Source organism: Natrix helvetica (assembly GCF_964273705.1).
Source record: "Natrix helvetica genome assembly, chromosome: 3".
Classification (NCBI taxonomy): domain Eukaryota; kingdom Metazoa; phylum Chordata; class Lepidosauria; order Squamata; family Natricidae; genus Natrix; species Natrix helvetica.
The window spans coordinates 108,014,576-108,033,731 of record NC_138549.1 but is presented as its reverse complement, the minus strand read 5'-3'; the positions used below and the strand labels follow the sequence as shown (position 1 = coordinate 108,033,731).

The window sequence follows — 19,156 nt, the reverse complement described above, 5'->3', positions numbered from 1 at the left end:
TATTTTGGCTCAGTTACAGATGTCTTGGGGGGGGGGGATGTTCTTACCTTGCTTCCTGGACTTTGCCTTCATCAGGATTGAGGCACTGATATTCTTGTATGTAACCCTGGGAGCAGTTGAGTTTTGAAAAGTCTGGCATACACACAGCAATGAAATTAGGTCTCAGCCGTCCCACCGACACTTTGGCAATATCAGTAAAGGATTGACTGATAGCACAGCCAAATGCAAAGCAGCCCACTTGCTTGTATAATGCCGCAATGTATGGATTCTGGATAAAAGATCGAGATTTCTCCTTCAGGCAATGAATCCGATAGAACTCCCCTATAATAATCTGCAAAAAAGAAAGGTGTATTTTTTTTTAAAGGATATTCAGTCTTACTGAGGATTGTGTCGCTTTAAAACAATAGCCGATCACAGTGTAACTATTGAAATCTATTCACCAAATGATTTATTAGTAATGAATTATTGGCAGCAACTAATTAAACTTGGCTGATATCAAAAAGGTAATCTGGATTGGATCCAGATTATTTTTTGGGAGGTCACATGGAAATATCAAGCTGTGGAGTTGAGAAAGCATCCAGAAAAAGGAAATGACATATTGTTGCCAAGAAAACTACAGACCGTCTTTTCTCACCTCTATTGAAGTTGTCTTAAAGGATATTTTAACTTCACTTTAAAAAAGGTGATTTGCCTCTTCTATTAAATCACAATTCTCCATTTAACAGTGGGAAATACAGTCAATAAAGTGAGGATCATCACAAGCAGATGGTAAAAGTAAATTAGCTCAAATTAAGGTTTTGAACTGTTCATTTTGAAACTAGTAGTATATTTCAGAATGTTAAAATGTGTTCATGCACTTTTTCCCCATATATGTTTGCTTTTTAAACATACCATCAAAGACAAGTAGAATTCAGTCAAGCCTCACAATGTGGTTTTGAGTCCCTATTCTTGCAGATATTGAAATCATAAGCTCACACTCGTTGCTCAAAAATCTGCTTGTGTATCAAAGAATTCCATATTACTGCCAGTGTCTGGGACAGTGATATCTCTGCCTGAACATCTGCTGGTTTATCTAATATGGTCTTTTGAAATGATTTTCAAATCTGCGTTTACATACCAAATATTCAAATCTAATGCAAGAGTACTCAATGCCTCAGGCATGATGCGCACTTACTACTAATTTTCCAGTTGGCCTACCAGCCAACATAAGAGGGTATTCAGAGCAACAAATTAGCCACAGTATGTTACAACTTCATAATGAAGCAGCTGTTTTGGGTAGTAGTTTGGAACAGCAACAGTTAAGACTGTCATCTATCCTGATCCACTGACAAACTAACTCAATTCCAGTAATAGCACCAGTCCATCTGAAATTAAATCCATACTTCACCCTGTATATTACAGATAGTATTTTCTAGCTGATATTGAAGGGAAGATGATGTGAAGTGAAGTAACAACACTTATGGAAGAAGATGAAGGAGAAGAGATATATGTTTACTTCTCAGATATTAATTTGTAGATGGGAGTGTCTATTGGCACATGGGTTTGCTCCTTTCATTTCACGGATTAAACTTGACTGTATTAGTTCCTCTTAAATGCCCCAGTATTTAACTAGTTGCAGCAGGTATCTTATGTTTATTAATGTACTGCCAAGCTATTATATCATCTTTTCTATGCATAAACACAGTGTTTTGTTTTTCTCTTCTATGAATCAGATTTTCTCTCTACTTCTCCCTCTAAGATCTTATATGGCTTTTTTTAATGTATTGACAAAAAGATGTGATTTAACAAGAAAAAAATGTTTCTAATACCATTAACTACTGCTCATATATAGACAATTCAATTTATCAGAATAAGAGCAACTTATTCAGGTGAACTCTTACTGTAGTTCATAAGACATATTTATTTTATTGCTTTCCAAAGGAGTCTGTGTGGGACGAGCAGTAAAGATCTGCTTAAATGACTTACTGTCATGCTAGCTTTACATCATCTTGAAGAACAAATCTGTGCTCTACTGACAGGTGAAATGACAGATCTCCATATTCTTTACATTTGGACTTGCTAAGCCCATTTTTCTATATGACAAGGTGATTATTCTAAATAATAAAATGGAATCCTCCACTCTACCTCTGTAGCTCTACTCTGCTAAGTGTGATTAAAGATGCTACAGGTGTGGTTTGTGGCACAGTCACCCAATAGCTGAAATTCTTACATCTACTTCATTTTTGCTGTACCAAAGATTTCTGTGAAACTTAAAACTGTGTGTGTGTGTGGGGGGGAGCATTGTTCTGTTTTTATATTCAGGTGTTTATACATTTGAAGAAAAGAGTTCACATGACACAAATGTGGTTGGATTATTTCCCAGTCATTGAATCGGATCTTGAAAAGAGAACATACTTATTATAGACGTACAATACTTCAGGGCAATTATTGATCCCCAAACTGTAAGTATAATGTGGGTTTAATATTAAATCAGAAGATTGTGTAAGTTACTGTTTTAAGAGTTGCAAACTTTAGGATTATCCTGATATCTTTGTTCCAGGTCTTACTCTACAGGCAATGACAACCCTGGAGACATAATTAGAAAAACTAGTCCAGCTGGTTTCATTTGAACATGCCATGTACTGCCTATTACCCGAAAGCAACCAAATAAAATAAAATCAAAAAGCTGTGGGCGTTTCTGCCATCATTACACCACTTATTGGACAATTGCTCTTCAGACATTGCAAAATATAAGCTTCAGGTGTAGTCGAGAATTGCAAGTAATTCCACAGGTACAACAGTTCCTAAACTAATCTTCCGAGTTCAAGTTTGCCCTCTGGATTGAGAGCTTTTAAAGTGCTACTAATATAACTCACCCATGTCTAAGCCAGTGTTTCTCAATCTTGGCAACTTTATGACCTGTGGACTTCCCAGAATTCTTGAGCCAGCCATGTTGATGTAGGAATTTTGGGAATTGAAGTCCACAGATCATAAAGTTGCTGTTGTTACCCAGCCTGGCTAAGCAACAGGGAGATTTATCTTCCATGTATGCCCATGAATCTTATTTATTTATCTTCCTGTTTAAGAATGTTATGAATGGTGGCTGTCCTTTCATCTCAAGTTTTATTTTACACTGTTTAATGAAGCATTTTCTTTATAGCTTGTAAATATCTTTAAGTTTACTTTTAATTGATTATTTTATCACACAACGTATCTAAGGCAAAATTGCAAACTATCCTGAAAAAAACTTCATGGCTGAGTCTCACTTCTACAAGCCCATTACTATAAGGGGGAACAAATACTCCTGAATTGTTTAAAATGATTGTTCTTAATAATAGTATTGTTTATACTGATTCTGCTTATAATCCTAATGTATTGGACCAAAATTCCATCATTTTCTGCAGCTGAGATAATGGGGATTATAATTTAATAATAAACACTAACTTGTATGCGCCCAACCTTAAATGAACATAGGGTGATCCCAACTATCAAAGAAATCACAATAAAGCATAAAAATAAAGATGGAAAGTAGGATAAAACAAGATATTTCTTTCCCTTGTCAAAGGGCTGTGTGAACAGTTAAGTATTCACAGCTCATCTGAATAACAGCAAGGTGAAGGCCATCTGACTCTGGGAGAGAATCTTGTACCAGAAAACAGGCACCAAACTGTTTTAGGAGTACCAGATTAAGGACATTTAAAACAAAATATAGTCATGCTGAATATCTGTGACCTTTTGCTTACACTGTAATGTGCAAGGCTATATGAGTATTTACTCACACCATCAACAATGATTTTCTACTAAAAGCATCATTATATGGAGTCATGACATTTAGAAAGGCCATTTCCAAAAGAAATTTGTTTCATGGCATTATGTAGAAAGCACGGTGAAATTAATCAGGCAAAGGCTTCATTTTTTGAGTGCTATAAATCAGCATTTATAGCTTGCCTTCTAATTATATGCTTATGTCATCCAGTTGCTATATAGTACTAGATGCAGGACTGGAAATGAAGAGAGAGTCACAAATCTGCAATTTCCTAGAAGTATACCAGACAGAAGGAGAATATTTACATCAGCAGGTGCTTCAAGATAGATGACATAATGAATGAAAATGATTCTGCGGAAAGATCAAGTAAGCAAGCAAGAACAGAAGTGATGCTAAAATATTTTATTTTATAATACAATAAACTAGTATTATAACATGAAATGTAATCAGCATAGGCATACTTGAATAAGAGTTTTCAGGAGCACATCTTAATGGTGTTTACATTCAATTATTAATGCAATGGTGCTTACGATCTTGGATGAGTTCATACTTGCTCATATTTTTCTGCTGCTTCCGATATATAGCCTGCTTTTACTAGCAAAATTCACAAGCTTTAGCTAGGTTATTTCCACATCTACCGGAAATGCCTTGGACTTGATAGTAATACTATACATCATCTGTATAAACATGCTTGCCTAGCATCTTCTAATCTCAAAACCTGAAGACAATTAATGAAAATACACAATTTAATCAAGTCCAAATGTTTATGCTCACTGAAAGAGAAACGTACGTTTAATTACTTTTTGCCATATTTTCAAAATAAGTGCTCTGAACTCCAATTTTAGTAATTGCTTCTAGTGAAACTAAAAATAGAACTAAAGAACTAAAACTTTTTAAAAGGTCTCAAGCAAAGGAGAAATATAATTTTCAAGAACTACTTTCTAGATACAAAACGAGAAACAATGGATTACACTACTTGTAGGAAACTTTTTATATTTGCTATGATTTGGTTTTCAATATTTTAATTTCTAAAGCAAAATTCCAAACATTCAATCATGAAAGAAGAAGCCGAAAGATCAATAAAATGAAAAGTCAATATGCCAAAGCCACAAAAACCTAAAAGAAACAGAGGAAATAAAGCCAAATGCAAAATCTTAGGCAAATGGAAACAACTTGATTGGAGACTAGTCCAGAATTGAAGGGTCAACACAATAAATGTGTTTCATTAGTGACATACAAAACACACATTGCTAATTATATTACTTAAAATATGAAGTGCTTAATGCAGGTGAGGACATCAGAAAGCTCAATAGATCTCCCAAATTTTCTTTTTAATGTTTAGCACATTTCTTCTACATTTACCTAAGAACAACAACAACGTTTCAAAAATCCACTACTGGTTTTGAGCAGGCACTAAGCTTACGGATTGTTGGTTAAGAGTGTCTAATAAGAAACAATTATGGGTCAAAGAAAAAGAAGATTCTTTCTAAGATAGCAGTTAGTATACACAGATATAATTCATAGCAGATTATTGTGCCCTGCAAACCCAGTTTGCAGGAAACAAAAGAAGGTTTTAAAAAAAGATGGAAGTAAGCTTCTAGATTTCTTGGTTCGAGAAACTGGACTGAGGAAAACAGAAGCTGAATGAAGCAATGGATTATGTAAACTACAGAATCCGGATGTGAAAGAGAAGACAGGGAAATTGATTATAGTAATTTAAATCTGGAGCATTCATGGAATAAAATTGAAGAAAAACATAAAGGTATTTTTAGTTTATAAATAAAACTCCATACATTATTTGGACCTCAAAACTGCAATACTTTCCCAAATGTAAATTGATATGAAAGCTGTGGAGCTTCACTAAAGCTACCTAGGTTTAGGACCTGGTCTGTTCCAAAATCTGCTGGAAATCCTTAAGATACAAGTGCTGTCCAGCTGATGGCTTGTCTGTTTGTTGAACTACCTTCAAATGCAGGCAGAAAGCCAAGAATTAGATTTGCATACAGGATGAATAAAGGCATCTCTGACCCAATCTCTTTTTCTTTGGAAGAATGCAATTAATTGCCAGATGGTCTATTGCAGTTATTTACAGGCAACTGAAACATTGTTCCTTTACTGGAAGATGAATCGCTTACAAATCCTCTGTGGTTTTTGAGGAGACTTTGGAATGTATTTCTACCACATATGCAGAAATACGGCCTGTAGTAAGCCTATATTCAATATATTTGATTAAATACAAGGAAAATAAACAAATGTAAGTTGATCCATGTGACTGTTTTAAATCCTTTCCTGGGATATGTATGAATGAATGGTCAGTGCATAAAAACACGATAAAGCAAAACAAAAAAACTTCAAATTTTACAGCGATTGATACTTCCACCCAATAGATCTTATACAGGTCCATTTGTCCTCTGCAGAACTTTGAAGGGGTTATCTGCCTTGAAGAAAATCTGACTGAATTATTTGAACAAGTCAAATAATCAAATCAATTCAGGGCGTTGGATCAAATCAGGACCTTTCAAATAACTTCAGAGAGATTTGAAGGCAATTTTGAGGTTCAGTTGGCTTTCTGGTTGGCAGGATCCAAATTTATTGCTAGTTTCTACCCAGGTATGGGTGTGAGGAGGAGGAGGAGGAGGAGGAGGAGGAGGAATGGTTGAGCCCCTTTCTGGCTTATTTGTCCTTAATTCTTGAACTATATCTCAGTCTCTTTGCCCAAACTGTTTGCAGTTCCCAAGTCACCATTTTATTCTTCTCCCCCTCTCTCAAAAATAAAAGTAATTTCTGTTTCCATTCTGCAATTTTTTGTGTCTTGGCTTATTTTGATAAATTTATCATTTTGTCTGCCTGAGTGAGTTGAGACTGCTTAGCTGCTGTTTCAACTATACTATTTTTATATTATAGATTACATAATAATAGGCAGTAGTAATATTAACACTTATCTGCAATTTTTTAAAGTTTTAAAGTTTGCACAAAGAATATATAATATATTGTTCCTGCCAAAAGTTAACCTTGTCAATTAGTCATGCCAAAAGTAAACAGTTAGGACAGCAATGGCGAACCTTTTTTGGCTCGCGTGCCACAAGGGGGGGGAGCGTGGGGGGGTCATGTGCGGGCGTGCCGCACCCATAAGGTAACGCGCGATCCCCCAGTGCACATGCACGCACAACCCCCCCATTTTTACATGCTTTTTTCGCCCTCCCCAGGCTCCAGAGGCTTTATAAGATCCTGGGGAGGGCGAAAAGAGCCTCCCCCCCAGTCACTTCCGGTTTACTCGGAGGGTGGTTTTAAGCGCTCCGAAGGCTTCAGGGAAGCCTCCGGACGGTCCCTGAAGCCTTCGGAACGCTTAAAACGACCCTCCGAGCAACCTGGACGGTCCCTGTAGCCTCCGGGGGGGCGGGGGGCTCTTTTCGCCTTCCCCAGGCTCCTATAAAGCCTCTGGAGCCTGGGGAAGGCGAAAAATAGCTTTTAAAATGGTGAACTCAGCTGGCCAGCGCGCGCATGCGCGCTGGCCAGCTTACAGGGCAGCGCCTCACGTGCCCTGACAAATGGCTCCATAGGTTCGCCATCACGGAGTTAGGAGGTAGAAAACTTTTTAGGAAGTTTTAATTTTGAAAATTTTTATTGTGAAGGTGGATACTTTCTATACTGGGGAAAGCTTACTAATTATATGCCACTCAGTTTGGGAGCTATCGGTTCCTCACACATACTAACTTTACCTTAAAAGAGGTTCAAAAATTATTTCAGCAAATCCTTGAGCTTAAAATTAAAAAGCTCTTCTATGTGTGCTCTTTTCAACTCACTCTGCCAAACAAATTAAAGCAGCTACAGAAATGTTGATGTCTCCCATTATAGCCTAGGGTCTAAATTTTTTTAGCAAATTGACTCTGAGATCAATTGAAATCAAATATTGATGCCTTCAAATTTCTAATCACAAACTGATTGAATCTTTCTAGCTTCATTTTTTTATTATTTTGCATACACCATCAAAGATAAATAAATTCTGCCTGATATAGTAAAACATTGTAAAAATTAAAATTTACAACACAGATTGGACATAATCAAACTTAATCTTATGTAACCAGGAGTATGATTACAGTTGAATTAGGAGAGAGCAACAAAACTACAGAGTGATTCTATCTTTGGCATATACAAAAATATGCACCCTTTAAAAAACTACTAATAACTTGCCTAAGGGACATGTGTGAGTATTTGAGAAGATTAATGTTTTCTTTTAAACTGCTGGTGGTCTTGATAATTGCACAAATATAGCAGTTTGAAAATTGGAGTTTGCCTCCCCAACAGCATTCTATTACATAGTCATGACCCTTACTTCTTTAGCCAAAATTGTGGCAAAACCCTTAATAAGTTGAAGTAAGAGAATCTTGTTCTTTTGGCAATGTTGACCCCATTTTTTTTTTTTAGTAGGAAGAAAAAAAGAAAGAAAGAATGCTTCGACAACTAATTCAGTACAGATGTGCAAAAGCTGAAACTTCATCCTGAATAAACAAGTTTTAAAGATATTAAGCTCTTCTTCTGACTTGTGTCTCCAGCAAAGAGGATGCATGTGGTGTGAACTGCTGGAAATGCTTAAAGGGGAGTAGTGATGTTAAGAACAAAGTGCACAGCATTTCACTATGCTGAAAACAGGACTGAAAATGGTTTTTAGCAAATCCTTGAAAAGTCTCTAACAGAACTTGCCTCTGATTTTGTCAAGTCACCCTTGCAATTGTCCCTTTCTGAGTAGGAATTTTTAATTTTCAAGTTACTGTACAGGTAGTTCTTGATTTATGACCATTCATTTAGTGACCACTTAAAATAACAGCACTAAAAAAATGTGATTTGACGTCAAAATTCAACTGCTAGCTTAACCGGCTTTTATTTACAAAGATTACAGCATCCTGTGATCACCATTCGCAACCTTCCCAGCCAGCTTCCAATGAGCAAAATCAAGGAAGTTGGACTTGCTTAACAATTGCAGGGTTGGCAAAAAGGTTGTAAAATTAGCCACGACTCACTTAACAACCTCCTTGCTTAGGAACCCCAATTGTGATTGTAAGTCGAGCACCACTTATATTTTTAAGGATCTAATCAGATGGAAAATTGTAAGATTTCTGTTGAATACAGGTAGTTCTCAGTTAAGAATGATAACTGGGACCAGAATTTCTGTTGTTAAGTGATGCAGTCATCATTAAGCAAGAATTAATTAACGTGCTCAATTAAGCATGTTCCAGACAGCTCACAGGCAGGATGGCAGGGAGGTTAGTCACGGTGATAGCACAGCAGGGCCAGGATTGGCTGCTACCAGGGAGGGGAGGGTACAAATGATTTATGATTCATCATTTACTTTCCCTGTGGGAAGCCAGCAAGGAAAGTCACAAATGACAATCCTGTGGCTGTGGAACACTGCAACCATTTAAGTGTGAGCTGGGTACCAAATGCCCAGATCACACTTAGATGTTTGTGGGGGTGCTGAGACAGCTAGAATGTTGAGGACCAGGCTTAAATCGTGTTTTCAGCACCGTCATAACTCTGAACAGTCACTGAATGAATGGTTAGTAAGCAAGGACTCCTAGCACACATATTAATCTTATTTTTAATAGTATCTTTTTACAAATATAACTGTTTCTCTCCCCCCCCCCAATATACTATATTCTGCCAGACTTTGTAGCTAAACATGGGTACATCTAGATGACAGATCTAACATAGGAATAATTGCAGGTGTTATTTTCCTATCCTCTAAAAACTTCAGTAATCTACTATCTAAAAAGACAATTTAAATCCTGCCCAAGAACATGTAACATTATTATGTCTATACATGTTTATTCAGAAGCAAAGGCTAGCTAGAGGGTGCACTTAAATGTATTCCCATGTAAGTATGCATGTGATCTTTACATCATCTGTGTCTCTTGTGCATAATGTACATCAAGTGTCTTTTCTAAACTGATGAAACACAGAAGTCAAAAGATGAATAGCTCATTACTCAAATATGGAAAGAAAAAGCCTTTTGTTAGAACTGAGACCTTTACGTTGACCTTTATGGGAACCTTTTATAAATCATGACTAGAACTAATGGATAAAATGAGAACCTCAAAAGTTAAGGTGTTATCTTCTAAGGTGAAAGAAATACAGACTGGGGTAATCTCTGGGAATATTTAGGGGAGGTCTGGAAGCATGGTCCCTAAGGCAATTAGTATCTCAAGTGCCTTGTGCATTCATATCCTCTCATGCACCATAGGAGACAAAGGTCATAACCTCCAAAGTTTATTTAACAAGAACTTTGTGGATCCTAGAAGCTTCATAAAACATGACCTACACCTTTCACAGATATAACAAAAAACAAAAAATCCATACTTAAAAGTTCTAGCACAAAAAATGAATGCTGATTCTTCCTCAACGTTTCTATATTGTTTGAAAACAAAATGATCATTAACAGTAAGACAAGAATAGGGACTCTGTATATTTCTGAAGAATTCATATTCTACTAAAACAGACCTGGAACCTAAATTATATCTTTCAAAGGAAACGTGTATTTGTCTTTTGGAAAGTTGTCTGCAAGTCAACTTTTGGAAACAGTGAAATATAATTTTTCAACCTGCAGGGATTACAGCTGCTATGGCCTCTATCAGCTATGTAGGTCATGGTTATATAAATAAAATTAATACAGAATAGAAATGGTAATCTAAACAATTATCTTCTTTTTGTCACTGGGTTATTCATCAATCATTACCTTTCTAAATGAGCAGGTTATGTACACAATAACAATGTTGCAATGCTTTATTTAGTTGAAGTGTTAACAAGACTAGTACAGGGAACATTAAGTTGTAAACATAGCTGCATTAACTAGAATGTTTTAAATTTTGTAGTAACCATTTTATTTGTATCATCTCTACCACTACCATCTCTATTTAAAAAAAAAACAATTAAAAAGGAAAAAGTGGAGAAAGGACAGACAGCCTCTCAGCTAAGAAGACTAAAAATATGGCATCTGACTGATCAGTCCAGTCATCCTGCTGGCATTCAGAAATGAATTAATTGCCTGGGAGAGGAAATAACAAAGTTGGCCATTCATATGAACAAAAAATTCTTCTCATAAGATTATTCATGTAAATAAATTACTGTAATTATCCTGAAATATGGAAATTACATTTGTCTACAAATCAGTGTTTTTGTGTAGCTGATCATGTGCAGCCCTGCACTTAAATGTCCTGGTATAATCTGAAACATAACCCAACTTTCCAGCGTTTATCGGAATGACTTACTTCATAAGCATACCAAACCGTTATTTGTTACTGTAAAAATTACCCTTGATTTCATGGACTCTCCTCCTTCTTCTCTTAAGCATTTCAAGGAATTAATTGCTACTTATTTTAAACATCCAAAGTTTCATCTACCTTGCAGAGCAAATGTAAATCATAGCTTGTGGGATGACACATAACAAACTATGGTTTAAAAAACATAGCCAAAGATTTATTCTTATTGCACATAGTAATTACTTTGGCATTCCATACAGGCTGAGACTTTTGGTAGTTAGTAAAATTCGATTATAAAACCAATTCCATTTATGTGTCTATGCATAAAATAGTGTCTCTTACTACCTATGATACACTGAGTTCATACCTTCCAAGATTCAAAATGTTATTGGATTTGAGAAAATGTTTGCATAAATATCTCCAAACAAAAGAATATCGAACAAATTATTATTTCAGTGCAAAGAACTGTGGTAGTATAGGCCCATAGACCCTATATAATTTAGACCCCAATTCTCTTCATTTTTCCAATTTCACATTTCATTTCAAATTATACTTCTTTAGTTTTTAATCTCTGAACCCAATACAGGTAGTCCTTGACTTATGACAGTTTGTTTACTGACTGTTTGAAGTTACAACAGCACTGAAAAAAGTGACTTATGACTATTTTTCACAATTATGATCATTGCATGACTGTTGGTCATCTGATTTACATTCGAATGCTTTAACAACTGGTTTACATTTATGACGGCTGCATTGTCCTAGGATCATGTGATCTTCTTTTGTGAACTTCTTACAAGCAAAGTCAATGGGGAAACCAGATTCACTTAACAATCATGTTACTAATTTAGAAGCTTGCCACTTAACAAAGGTGGCAAGAAAAGTCATAAAATGGGGCAAAACTCACTTAACAAATTTCTCACTTAGCAACATAAATTCTGGACTCAATTGTGATCGTAAGTCAAGAACTACCTGTACCAGGTGAGAAATATTAACAGACAATGGCTAACAATTCCAAGAAAGAAAATACTTCATGATTCATCATAAAATATAGATAAATACCCCTCAAAAAACCTTATCAGTCTAGGGATACTGTGCACCAGAACCTTTGAAGCTCCTAGCTGCACGTAACTGAAATGTAAAAATGGTAGAAACTAAATTTTGTGGCATTTATCTTCTTTGCATGGTTCTGAAAGGCCATCATGTCCTTACAGTGAGATTATTTCTATATGCTTTGATTCATAAAGTTATCCAAGTGCTACATTTTAATCATCTAGTTCTATCCTCAGAGATAGAACAATGGTACGCTAACTTCATTTACATTATTTTGATCCGCATAGTGGCCAGATATATTTTGCAGTTGAAACTGTAATATCAGAGCCAGTTACTCCACCACCATTCCCCCCCCCCCCACAAAAGATAGTTTAATGAATAGCTATTTATGAATAGCAGCAAAAGACAGGTACAGTATTTTGTTTACAATCCAGTGGCTGAGTTTAAATTAAGCCCTGGTGTTTAAAAACCAACCATGGCTGAAGTCTAACCAAAATCCCAATATAATGGCTTTGCCAATTGTTCTGCTTAAAGACCGAAAACATTTTATTGCAAATATGGTTACAAGATGCAGATTTCTGTTATTTGTCTTACTTACAGCAAGTATGGCAATAAGAATGCCTGCGGCACAGAGAACAGCGTCGTTGATGGTCTCTCCACTTTTCATAGGGTATCGGATGCTTTCATCATTACAGTAAAATCCCCGTGGATAGGGTGCGATTGTGCTCGTTTCAATGATCAAAAATGGCAATCCAGCTAATAGGAGAAAAGCAAGAGAAGAAAAAGTTGTAAGAAACATAGAAAAACTTGGCCAAATAACCAAGAAATCTTCATTACTAAGAATTCAGTGAAAGCCTGCAACTTCATCTTAAGCCAGACCCATAAGAGAACAATCATCCAGTCCAGCAAAATTGTCATCTTTAAAACATCATCTACCTTGTAGTATAGAAAGCAAAGGTGGGATGGACATAGATAGTGGGTTTGTTTCTGCTCAGCAAAAGCTACAGAAATTATGTGCTGCCCAACCACAAATAATCAGAATGAACTTCCTGGTGAGTTCACAAGATTAAACTGAAGATCTTGAATAAAGTTTACATTACCAATAACAAATGTAATCATCTCTAAAACATACTTGGAAAGTTGCCAAACAGAAATATGGTTTCTATTAGCCCATCTATATGAATTACTATGAAATAAGCAACATATTGCTTGATGAAAGACACCACTGTGCTTAGGAAATGCCCCTTTAACAAAACATAGGGGCCCACAAGTCCTCAGCTTATTTGATAGCCAACCAACATCAACTTTTTCTAATTGAGGGGAAAGGGTAGAGTTTTGTATCTTTTGCTTCAGAAACACTAAATCTCAATTGTAGGGATGGGCAACTATGGCCCCATTATGACCTGTAGACTTCAACTCCCAGAATTCCACGCTGGTTCAGGAATTTTGGGAGTTGAAGTCCACAGATGAAAAGGGGCCATGATTGCCCACCCCTGCTCAAAAGGATACTTCCAGAATTACAGAAGTAACTTTTTTTTCTCTTTGAAGTGTATATGCATGCTCTCCAATGCTCTTGCCAATTTACTGTCTCAATGCTCCTCTCCCTTAGAATTGGCAAATTAAAAACTTCCCCATAACCCTGGAACTTGCCAAGAGATTTCATGGCTGCAGCTGGTGCTATTACTGTGCCAGGGCTAGGACCGACAGTGGGGATTGATACAAAAGGAGAGATCTAGCACTAACATAATTGGCATTAAGAAAGGTGCCGTTTTTCTGTGGTTCTAGCAATCAGCAAGATGAGCATTTTACCAGCTTATTTACTTCACCTACATTGTGGTACATGGACTGGGGCAGATTCTGATATCTGCTGAACCTTGCACAGTGAGCCAGACTGACATTAACAAGAGAACTAAATAGGGTCAGAGGTAGAATACTACCATTGTGGCTGGTTGGGAATCAAAAGTTTGAGTGTTCAAGGCCTTTTATTTACCAAGATCTCACTTTGTCACCCTGGCTGTGAGTATGTGGATTTCTCAGGACAACTGGTCTTTTTCAAAGCCCCACTTTTGGCTTTTGATGGGGAACAGTTTGCTCACTTTACATAGTTTACTATCAGCTTCATGTAGCTCTTTCATGAACGTGGTGGAAGGGCCTCTCAACGGTGCTTCTAGATGCCAACACTGTACATGGACCTTTCCTGATAGGCTCTAATGGTGGCACACTGCTTGTGTTTGGCACAGTTCTCTTACCCCTAAAGCTTCTAAGCCTTCTGACTATAGAGTTGGTGATCTTATACAAGCAGGAAGAAAGTACCCATGTCTGGAAGACAGCACTAGAATCTAAATCCCAATTCCCACCGTATTAGGGTTTCCGTGTGTTAACCATCCTTTATAAGGACACAAGATGGTCTTCCTTTCATTTTATCAATAATTTTAATATGACCTTTTACTATTTTATAAATTGTTTTTCTTCTACATTTAATTAAGTGTCCTAAGGGCTAACAAAAACAGAGAAGGATGTAAATCAAATAAATTAAAGAAAACTGAATTATCTTCCTGAAACTGGGAAAAATTTGGAAAAACCACGGTTTGATGAAAATAGAAAGACTACGTTCTTGCTCTTTAATTGTGACTTGTTACCAGCAATATTTACTGTATTTTAATAAACATACATTAAAAATGATAATGGGAATTGCAATCAGGAAAGTTTTGACCTGGAATTTAATCAGGCAACTTTGTTTATGCAGCTATTTTACAACACATTCATAATTACTGAGCAGCAATATTCTTGTCAATTGAGCCTTCATTTTGCAGCCCAAAGCATATGCAGACATCCTCTTTCCCCAACCTAAATTATATTGGGAGACTGCCAATGTGGAGACAGAGTTGGGCTTCTGAGCCAAAAGTATGTGATACTAATAATCCTTTTTTTTTATTTAAGAAAAACCCTTTGCATCCCAATGAAAATTGACTGCTGAAAAGCTAACACAGCATGATGTGATCTGGCTTCATATGCACAAGCAATACTTTAATAGTCAAACTTCAGGGATTAAATGCACCATGGTTACGTGGCTTATTGTTATTGCTCTAGTTCCTCTTTTTAATAGTTTTCACATGACCGATCTGTAAAACATATGTTCCATCACACATTAAACCTATCTAAATAAGGCTTTAACAAAAGGGCAAGTGGCTTCTCAAGGAGATAGGACACTATATTGTGTTTTCTTTTCATTAAAGGAACAATTGGGGGGGGGGTGTTCATTTTTCTTTTTCACTCAATCAATCAGAACAGAGATGGAAAGGACCTTGGAGGTCTTCTAACCCAACCTCCTACTCAAGCAGGAGACCCTATACCATTTCAGACAGGTGAATGTCCAGTTTTTACTTAAAATCCTCTAGTGATGAAGCACCTACAACTTCTTTTTTTTATAAATTTTATTTTGTTTGTACAAACTTCACATCTTTGCAACACATTACATTTTTACCTATCTGTTGTGTGTTTTATCTATACCAATAAATCTTTTTAACTAAGACTTCATATATTTGTGCATTTACATTATTTCATACATTTTTTTTTCATTCTATATGTAATATTCTATATATTCTATATATTCTATGTGTAACAGTTTTTACTACATTTATGTCATTTTGTGTAATATTTATTTGCTATAGTCTATCTCATATTTCAATCTTTTAATCCTTTTCTGGTTTTGTAGTTGTCTATTGTTTTGTTGATCTTTCTTCCTCTTTTTTGCTTTCCTGCTTTTCCCCTCCTTTCCTCTAGCCAATTGTACAATAAGTCCCATATGGAGTAGTATTCAGATTCATCTTTCTCTTTTAGTTCTTTCATGAGTCTATCCATCTCTGCACATTCTAATATTTTTTTAATTACATTTTCTTCTGTTGGTATATAATTATTTTTCCAGTTTTGTGCGAATGTAATTCTCACTGCCATAACAATGTGTAAAATTAAGTATCTAATATTTTTTTCATAATTTCCTTTTATAATCCCTAACAAAAATAATTCGGGTTTTAGTGCAATTTGATGTGTATCAATCTCCACTAACCAATCTTTTATTTTTTTCCAATACTTTTTCGCAGCTGTGCGCGTCCACCACATATGGTAGTATTTCCATGTTGTTTGTTGCATTTCCAGCAGATAGGTGAACACTCCGGGAACATTTTTGCAATTCTCGCTGGTGAAAGGAAGCACCTACAACTTCTGAAGGCAATGAATTATCCTCACTGTTTAGGAAGTTTCTCCTTAATGCCAGGTTGCTTCTCTCCTTGTTTAATTTCCATCCATTGTTTCTTGTCTTCCCTTCTGGTAAACTGACCCCCTCCTCTTTGTGGCGGCCTCTCAAATACTGGAATTATCATGTCACCCTAGTCCTTCTTTTCTCTAGAATGGCCAAACCCAAATCCTACAAATGTTCTTCATATGTTTTAGTTTCTTCATCTCTTTTAGTCTTTTCAATTATTTCATTACACATGTGTTACACACACACACACACACACACACACACACACACACAGATACACACACCCCACACAGATACACACAAGTATACAGGCTTGGTTTTAGAAATTCAAGGGTTTTGTTTTTGTCTCCTGCAAACGTGTGGTTTGGTGGGATATTGCCAATTGAGTCTTGACATTTTTCCAACACAGCAGTAACCTCAGATTGCCTATTTTCATATGAGAAACATAAACACACCCACAGGAGCTGAACGGATATTGCTCACAGAACCCATGACATGCCCAGACTCTGAGGCCTGGGCCAAAGCCATGTTTAGAAAGGTTACATCTAGGCTAGCCACACGTTGCCCTCTGAAAGAACATGGTGGTGCCAATGTGCTGGGAGAGGTAATCTTGCTTCTAAAGATTATCTTTTGGAGCCCAGATTGTTTGAAGAGTTGGGTGTCAGTCACCACCCACAATGTCTGGCATCCAACCCATCTTATGGGAATGGTTAGCATCGAGATTCCAGCATGGATTTAGGCCACCCTGAAAATAAATGTACAGATGAAACTTTCCTTGGGCCCTAGAGAGAGGCAATTGTGGGGTCACCACAGATGAAAATCACAGAGGAAAAAGAACACAAAGACACTGGAGTGTGAATGTTTACAGGAAAGGCCCCCAACCAATTTCTGCTTTCAGTTAAACCAGGAATATTAACAGCTTTGCTACTTCTGTATCCCACTCTGTTCTAAATAGACTCCATTCATGGGGCTTTCAGCTGGACTTTAAAGGTTTCCTGCAGTGCAGTCTTGATTGTCATCTGGGTGTGAATTAGCTAAAATGAAGCCAGCTTTAGAAATCCCACCCACAGTAATAGCTAAGTATTTTCTCTGGACTATGGTTAATATGGCTTCCAACTGGTGGGCTTCCCTGCTTCTTCCCCTTCTTACTTATTCCAGGGTATCAATCAACAATTGCTTTCCATTCTCTGACTCGGGAGAAAACAACTGTTGTACAGTTCATCCTGACACTTAGTCTAGAAGGAGAAACGTGAGCTCTTGTTAATTCACCAAGTCAAAACAAAATACAACAAAATAAAGAAAAGTCCATCCCCTTTCCACAAATAAACAACAACAAACTAAACAACACCAACAACTAATTTCAGGATGGGGGACAAGGGAGGCACCAACTAAAGCACACCCTAACCAACAGGAATGGAGGCATTCAAGTAGAATGGAATGAAGCATGGCAGGTTGACTTATGCTGGCAGATGGGGAAAAAATACTACTCTGGATATCGATCAAAGAATCTGGGGCCATTTTCCAACAGGCTGAGGATAGTCCTGAGCATGACAGCACCAGTTCCTCTGCTACCTAAAATGCTAGGTATCCCATCCACATGGGGCAATGCAGAGATGGGTTTGTTCAACTTGCGTAAGGCTAAAGAACTCTACTTACAAGAGCTGAATTATTGAGTTATGATGTTAATTTTGTTATATAGAGAAAGCCAAACTGGAGATGATCCAACTCCTTGATGAAGTCTTTGTGAAAGAGAAAACGCAAAAAAGAGCCTCAAACATTACTTGGCATCAACATCTGAGTCAGCCACTAATGGTAATGCTGGTCACTGCATAGATCACTTCCTTGTTTTCCCCCTTCATCTTAACATTGTAAGGTGCTGGACTCTGAGTAGAGACTGAGCTTCTATTTCATCCTTTGCCATGAAAGAATCTCATTGGAGACTCTTGCATTCATGACAATATATTGGCTTAAGAAATCTATTCTTCATTCTTCCATTCTTTAATTGAAGATTCAGCCTTAAAAATATTAAATAATGTGATCTCTTTCTTTCCGGCATATAATGAAACCCTCTCTGCTTGCAGTGCTGGTTGAAACAAGTGTGAATATTCATTGGTCCAGTTAAGACCCAGAAGAGGTTTTCCAATGGCTAAAGATGAAAGAAAGACAAAGAAAATCAATGTCTCTATTGCATGGAGGGAAGTCACAGTGACTTTTTGACTCCTCTCGGCTGGTGCTGTCTTATTTGCAAAGAGGCTTTAATGGAAAAAAAAAGTTGAAGCTGTTTTCTATACTACATTTTAATACCGAATAGTAGAGTTCGAATGAACCTTGGTAGGTTTGAGGCACCAAATGGATTATTTTATCAACATTTTGCTCCACAACCATTTTTTTTTACTCTACCTCTGCAAATGCTAACACCCCCAGAACCATAGGAGGTGATTTCTTTTTTAAAAGCATGACATTTTAGGACAGCACGCACTGGGGAGAAAAATCAAAGGACTCATCTGTTAGATTCAATGCTTTGAAATATTGAACCTTTGAAAACTTAACACTTGGGCAGATTGGGAGGGAATGGGGGATGTGAGAGGATAAACTTTCACTGGCCACCCATCGATGGACTCTCTTTGGTGACAGCCAAGCAGCTCTGATCTTCCCAGCTGAAATTTCACCTTTGCACTAAATTAAACACAGTTGCTTTCCCCACCTTTCAAATTCTTCCCTTTGCTTTGTTTTCATACCACCCTCTCGTTTCTTGTTGATGTTACAAGACAGAAAGAAGTCCAGTTTGCTAAAGCACCTGAGTTGATTTCCAGTAACTGTTACAAAAGCTTGTTCTCCAGTATATTT

The 19,156-nt window shown here is 36.8% G+C and overlaps 1 protein-coding gene across 1 annotated transcript in view; it reads right to left on the bottom strand.

The window, feature by feature from the left end:
- PLPP3 (phospholipid phosphatase 3) overlaps positions 1–19,156 on the bottom strand; it is an 81,650-nt gene that overhangs the window by 25,858 nt on the left and 36,636 nt on the right. Inside the window, exons 2-3 of the mRNA XM_081946503.1 lie at positions 12,647–12,804; positions 48–331 (exon numbers count right to left, since the gene is read on the bottom strand). Coding sequence (XP_081802629.1) covers positions 48–331; positions 12,647–12,804 — 442 coding nt within the window. The remainder of the gene's footprint in view (positions 1–47; positions 332–12,646; positions 12,805–19,156) is intronic.